This window comes from Branchiostoma lanceolatum, chromosome 19 (assembly GCF_035083965.1).
Source record: "Branchiostoma lanceolatum isolate klBraLanc5 chromosome 19, klBraLanc5.hap2, whole genome shotgun sequence".
Taxonomy (NCBI): domain Eukaryota; kingdom Metazoa; phylum Chordata; class Leptocardii; order Amphioxiformes; family Branchiostomatidae; genus Branchiostoma; species Branchiostoma lanceolatum.
In genome coordinates this window covers 15948110-15954551 of record NC_089740.1, presented here as the reverse complement: position 1 = coordinate 15954551, position 6442 = coordinate 15948110, and the positions used below count along the sequence as shown (strand labels likewise).

At 50.8% G+C, this 6442-nt stretch overlaps 1 protein-coding gene across 2 annotated transcripts in view; it reads right to left on the bottom strand.

The window, feature by feature from the left end:
• Window positions 1-4382, bottom strand: part of LOC136424979 (KIF-binding protein-like) — a 13742-nt gene extending 9360 nt beyond the window's left edge. The window contains exons 1-6 of one of the 2 annotated variants that reach the window (XM_066413641.1): window positions 4260-4382; window positions 3982-4016; window positions 3064-3152; window positions 2664-2830; window positions 1882-1938; window positions 1047-1111 (exon numbers count right to left, since the gene is read on the bottom strand). In XM_066413641.1, coding sequence (XP_066269738.1) covers window positions 1047-1111; window positions 1882-1938; window positions 2664-2830; window positions 3064-3152; window positions 3982-4016; window positions 4260-4328 — 482 coding nt within the window. In that variant the 5' untranslated portion in view covers window positions 4329-4382. Of the gene's footprint in view, window positions 1-1046; window positions 1112-1881; window positions 1939-2663; window positions 2831-3063; window positions 3188-3981; window positions 4017-4259 lie in introns of both variants that reach the window. The other variant, XM_066413642.1, reaches the window with a different exon arrangement.
• Between the last annotated feature and the right edge of the window lie 2060 nt (window positions 4383-6442).

Sequence of the window (6442 nt, the reverse complement as noted above, 5' to 3'; positions counted from 1 at the left end):
GCAGGGGGGTGTACTTACTCGTGTAGCAGCAGGGGGGTACTTACTTACTCGTGTAGCAGCAGGGGGTGTACTTACTCGTGTAGCAGCAGGGGGGTGTACTTACTCGTGTAGCAGTAAGGGGGTGTACTTACTCGTGTAGCAGCAGGGGGTGTGTACTTACTCATGTAGCAGCAGGGGGGTGTACTTACTCATGTAGCAGCAGGGGGGTGTACTTACTCGTGTAGCAGCAGGGGGGTGTACTTACTCGTGTAGCAGCAGGGGGGTGTACTTACTCGTGTAGCAGCAGGGGGGTACTTACTCGTGTAGCAGCAGGGGGGTACTTACTCATGTAGCAGCAGGGGGTGTACTTACTCGTGTAGCAGCAGGGGGGTGTACTTACTCGTGTAGCAGCAGGGGGGTACTTACTCATGTAGCAGCAGGGGGGTGTACTTACTCGTGTAGCAGCAGGGGGGTGTACTTACTCGTGTAGCAGCAGGGGGGTACTTACTCGTGTAGCAGCAGGGGGGTGTACTTACTCGTGTAGCAGTAAGGGGGTGTACTTACTCGTGTAGCAGCAGGGGGGTGTACTTACTCGTGTAGCAGCAGGGGGGTACTTACTTGTGTAGCAGCAGGGGGGTGTACTTACTCGTGTAGCAGTAAGGGGGTGTACTTACTCGTGTAGCAGCAGGGGGGTGTACTTACTCGTGTAGCAGCAGGGGGTGTGTACTTACTCATGTAGCAGCAGGGGGGTGTACTTACTCATGTAGCAGCCCGGGGGGTGTACTTACTCGTGTAGCAGCAGGGGGGTGTACTTACTCGTGTAGCAGCAGGGGGGTGTACTTACTCGTGTAGCAGCAGGGGGGTACTTACTTGTGTAGCAGCAGGGGGGTGTACTTACTCGTGTAGCAGTAAGGGGGTGTACTTACTCGTGTAGCAGCAGGGGGGTGTACTTACTCGTGTAGCAGCAGGGGGTGTGTACTTACTCATGTAGCAGCAGGGGGGTGTACTTACTCATGTAGCAGCCCGGGGGGTGTACTTACTCGTGTAGCAGCAGGGGGGGTACTTACTCGTGTAGCAGCAGGGGGGGTTGTCCCACGTCGTGCATGTACACTTTGTAAATGTCCTCAGCTTCCTGTGTTGGGAAAAGAGGTGTTGTTAGTACCTGTGGTGTTGTTAGTACCTGTGGTGTTGTTAGTACCTGTGGTGTTGTTAGTACCTGTGGTGTTGTTAGTACCTGTGGTGTTGTTAGTACCTGTGGTGTTGTTAGTACCTGTGGTGTTGTTAGTACCTGTGGTGTTGTTAGTACCTGTGGTGTTGTTAGTACCTGTGGTGTTGTTAGTACCTGTGGTGTTGTTAGTACCTGTGGTGTTGTTAGTACCTGTGGTGTTGTTAGTACCTGTGGTGTTGTTAGTACCTGTGGTGTTGTTAGTACCTGTGGTGTTGTTAGTACCTGTGGTGTTGTTAGTACCTGTGGTGTTGTTAGTACCTGTGGTGTTGTTAGTACCTGTGGTGTTGTTAGTACCTGTGGTGTTGTTAGTACCTGTGGTGTTGTTAGTACCTGTGGTGTTATTAGTACCTGTGGTGTTATTGTTTGTTGTTAGTACCTGTGGTGTTATTAGTACCTGTGGTGTTATTGTTTGTTGTTAGTACCTGTGGTGTTATTAGTACCTGTGGTGTTATTGTTTGTTGTTAGTACCTGTGGTGTTATTAGTACCTGTGGTGTTATTGTTTGTTGTTAGTACCTGTGGTGTTGTTAGTACCTGTGGTGTTATTGTTTGTTGTTAGTACCTGTGGTGTTGTTAGTACCTGTGGTGTTATTGTTTGTTGTTGTTAGTACCTGGTGTTATTGTTTGTTGAAGAAACGAAGGGCTGGTTACACGATATAAAGCAGTTTTGTCTCACCTGCAGAATCTTCAGGGCCTTCTCTGGTTCCGATCGCGACACCCACAGGATGCCAAGCTGGAGTAAACAAGAACACAAACAGTAAACAAACAAAAAAGACAGGTGAAAGTGAACGTGTTACCTGGTTGAGACAGGTGAAAGTGAAAGTGTTACCTGGTTGAGACAGGTGAAAGTGAAAGTGTTACCTGGTTGAGACAGGTGAAAGTGAAAGTGTTACCTGGTTGAGACAGGTGAAAGTGAAAGTGTTACCTGGTTGAGACAGATGAAAGTGAAAGTGTTACCTGGTTGAGACAGGTGAAAGTGAAAGTGTTACCTGGTTGAGACAGGTGAAAGTGAAAGTGTTACCTGGTTGAGACAGGTGAAAGTGAAAGTGTTACCTGGTTGAGACAGGTGAAAGTGAAAGTGTTACCTGGTTGAGACAGGTGAAAGTGTTACCTGGTTGAGACAGGTGAGGCAGGCGAAAGTGAAAGTGTTACCTGGTTGAGGCAGGCGAAACTGAAAGTGTTACCTGGTTGAGACAGGCGAAACTGAAAGTGTTACCTGGTTGAGACAGGTGAAAGCGAAAGTGTTACCTGGTTGAGACAGGTGAAAGTAAAAGTGTTACCTGGTTGAGACAGTTGAGGCAGGCGAAACTGAAAGTGTTACCTGGTTGAGACAGGCGAAAGTGAAAGTGTTACCTGGTTGAGACAGTTGAGACAGGTGAAACTGAAAGTGTTACCTGGTTGAGACAGGTGAAAGTGAAAGTGTTACCTGGTTGAGACAGGCGAAAGTGAAAGTGTTACCTGGTTGAGACAGTTGAGGCAGGTGTGGACGCAGCGCTGGTCCGTCTTGTGTCCCTGCAGCAGCTCGGCACACCTGGAGAAGTACTGCTCACCTGTCGGAACCTCCTCCGTCTCGCTGAAGTTCACCCCCAGGTGGAACCACACCTCGGCTAGCTGCAGCTTCAACTCTAAACAACAACAAGCACAGGAGTAAACAAACACGGGAGTAAACAAACACGGGAGTAAACAAACACAGGAGTGAACAAACACGGGAGTAAACAAACACAGGAGTGAACAGTCGAGGAAATAAACACAGCCAAGGTGAAACCAACTATGAGACGACAATCCTTAAAACAAAACTTTGACCAAGCTGACCCCAATCATAGCTCTATAGGCCTTCATGGTCAACTCCTAAACTGACCGATATTCTCCTCTGCCTGTGAGTCCTGCTGAAACCCCTGGAGAGCCTCGCCCAGCTGCAGCAGCAGCTCCCGTGCCTTGTAGTTGGACCTGTAGGGCTCCGTCTCCGGGTCCTGCCGGGACTCCTGAGGGGGATACGGGAAACAACGTTAACCCCTGTACTCCTGAGGGGGATACAGGAAACAACGTTAACCCCTGTACTCCTGAGGGGGGATACAGGAAACAACGTTAACCCACAAGGCTTGTACTTGGACCTGTAGGGCTCGGTCTCCGGGTCCTGCCGGGACTCCTGAGGGGGGATACAGGAAACAACATTAACCCCTGTACTCCTGAGGGGGATAAAGGAAACAACGTTAACCCACAAGGCTTGTACTTGGACCTGTAGGGCTCGGTCTCCGGGTCCTGCCGGGACTCCTGAGGGGGATACAGGAAACAACGTTAACCCCTGTACTCCTGAGGGGGGATACAGGAAACAACGTTAACCCCTGTACTCCTGAGGGGGGGTACAGGAAACAACGTTAACCCACAAGGCTTGTACTTGGACCTGTAGGGCTCGGTCTCCGGGTCCTGCCGGGACTCCTGAGGGGGATACGGGAAACAACGTTAACCCCTGTACTCCTGAGGGGGGATACAGGAAACATTGTTAACCCACAAGGCTTGTACTTGGACCTGTAGGGCTCGGTCTCCAGATCCTGCCGGGACTCCTGAGGGGGATACGGGAAACAACGTTAACCCCTGTACTCCTGAGGGGGGATACAGGAAACAACGTTAACCCACAAGGCTTGTACTTGGACCTGTAGGGCTCCGTCTCCGGGTCCTGCCGGGACTCCTGAGGGGGATACGGGAAGCAGCGTTAACCCTTGCACTCCTGAGGGGGGATACAGGAAACAGCGTTAACCCACAAGGCTTGTACTTGGACCTGTAGGGCTCGGTCTCCGGGTCCTGCCGGGACTCCTGAGGGGGATACAGGAAACAACGATGTTGAATAAATCAAATAAACCAACTCAAGAAGAGAAGCATCCCTAGCCTGCCCTGTCAGTGTTGTGGTGGGGAGGGGGGCACCACTGGCAATAACAAATTGTTGACAATAGTAACAACAACAACATGGCGCTACCGGGATTCAAACCCAGGTCCACCACCCCTATCCCCACCCGGCCCCCTGCGGTACCTCACCCCCCACCCGGCCCCCTACGGTACCTCCTCGCCGAGCCGCCGGGCCCGCGCGTACTCATCGAACCCCTGGCTCCGCAGGTACATGGCCGCCATCTTCGCTGAGTGGGTTGCAGCGTGCTGCGTTTTGCACGGCAGCCGCAGGTCGTCGCTTCTGTATCGCTCGGGAGCCGACGCGACAACGACGTCATGATGACGACGATTAGTCTCAAAGCAGATACGCGGCGGGGAAATCGCTAGATCGTCACGTAGAAAGACGACTCAGTGGAAGTTGGGTTAAGTTAAGGCGGGCGACCTCAGGCTGAGGACGCTTTTCGTCAGCTATTAGCGCAGTGCGGCTTCGCTACGGCTCGCGTGCTGAGTTCCTCACGATTCTCTCCCTACATCTGCTTGCAGGTCGATGACTTGCGGAACAGCCGAATAGACAGAAACGTGTCCGCCTTGAGCATTCACATTGATTCCCGGTCAGTTCGGTATTCTCCAAGCTGAGCTTTCGACCGAAACCATACTTGGAGAATAGTCGTAGCTGTTGGTAACGTTATATTAAAATGGAACGGCCCTCAAGTTGTGCCTGCGGTTCGACTCATGCTATTGCTGGGCAATGAATTAAGTGTGAAGATAAAGACACGGAGCGTTCACGCCTAGCTATGCTTTACTGCTGTAGTCTACAAGAAGATATTTCCTTATTTCTTTTCTTTCTTTCATTTTTTCTTTCACATTCTAATTTCTGCACGCGAAGGACGGCAGCGGTTCAATACACAGCCTGGCAACCAGGCTTCTGCAGCGCCCGTTCCCTGGTGTCACAAGGCCTGTGGTCTGACAACGGTGTGCCGCTGGCAGCCAGGTTTCTCTACTGTCCTTCCTCTGGCATTTATCTATTCATTGTTCAGTCGTTCAGCATGTACATTGTATTTTATAGTACATACCATATTGCCCAACTAGCGAAAGCTATTTGTAAGGGCTAACCCTGGGGAGAAAAAAAACCCTCTTGCCTTTGGTTGGTCGTTTCGCTGTTGTGGTTGCTATATACTAGTAAGTTTTAGTGGTTACAGGATCCCAAGCAGATACGGGGCCCAAATCAGATACGGTCCCACCAGCGGCCCAGCCAAAGAAACTGGCCCCGATAAGGAAGTTGAAAAGTCGCCGTGGGGAGGCCTGCAACGGGGGCAATGTTAAAAAAACCCGGCCTCTACTACCCCCCGACCAAAACCTCTGCTTGGAGAATAGGCTACGATCACAAGTTACAGCTTGGGAACGGGAAGCATATTAGGTTATATGACCTCCTTGGTTTCATTTAATTTATTTCCATCAATTCATCATCTTTCACTTTGAACGTTTCAGAGTCACCTACTTTTCATGTTTTTTTTTCCCTGGTTTCCTGATTTTTGCGAGGTTAAAAACTGTCTGCTGCCGTTTCCCACTGTTTAAAAACAACTAGTCGGAAACTCTTAGTTCATATCTTGATTCGGTTTATTGATTGACATCTGTATTTGTACAGTTTTTATTTGTTATTTGTTTGTTGTTGTTTACAGCTGTGTGTGACTTGCTGCACCCCGGTTCCCGGTGCGTCCGGCCCCTGGGTTATCTATCCCCGCTATGCTGACACTTGTTGGCTGTGCGCGCCGGTCCCGCCCTGCTCTTTTCGCGGGCCTGTCCCCCGGGAGTCCCCGCCGAGCCACTTGTCGGCCGTCAGACGGTCGTACGAACGTCACAGGCGGTCTAAACGGTCTTACTCCGGACAAAATGGCGCCCGTGCTGCCTCCTTCCGCTGTTTCCTCCTCTCCCTGCTCATGACTTTCCTCTCCACGGCCGCAGCCGCCTGTGAAACAACGACCCCTAACGTCCCGCGCCCGCCCTCAATATGGCGCCGCCGCCCCTCAAACGGGTCCGCTTTTTCCCGGGACAGGCGGGGAATTATCGTCTGCATCGGCAGGAAAAGGAAGGCAGAATTGTCCGAGAAATGAGCGATTTTTTCTGCGCTTCGGGAACATCGCGAATTGGCAATGTGGGCAAATGGGGCGCCAATATGGGGGATCCCAGTCAGGCTTCTTCTGTGGGTGTGTAAGGGGTTAGCCGGTCACCTACATATCAGAGAAACGTTATATTTTAACATTTTCACACATTATATGTCATCAAATAAATTGGAGAACATGTGTTCTTTTACTGTGGTGTACGTTTATCGTCAGTGTATTCTAATAGAACATACCTTA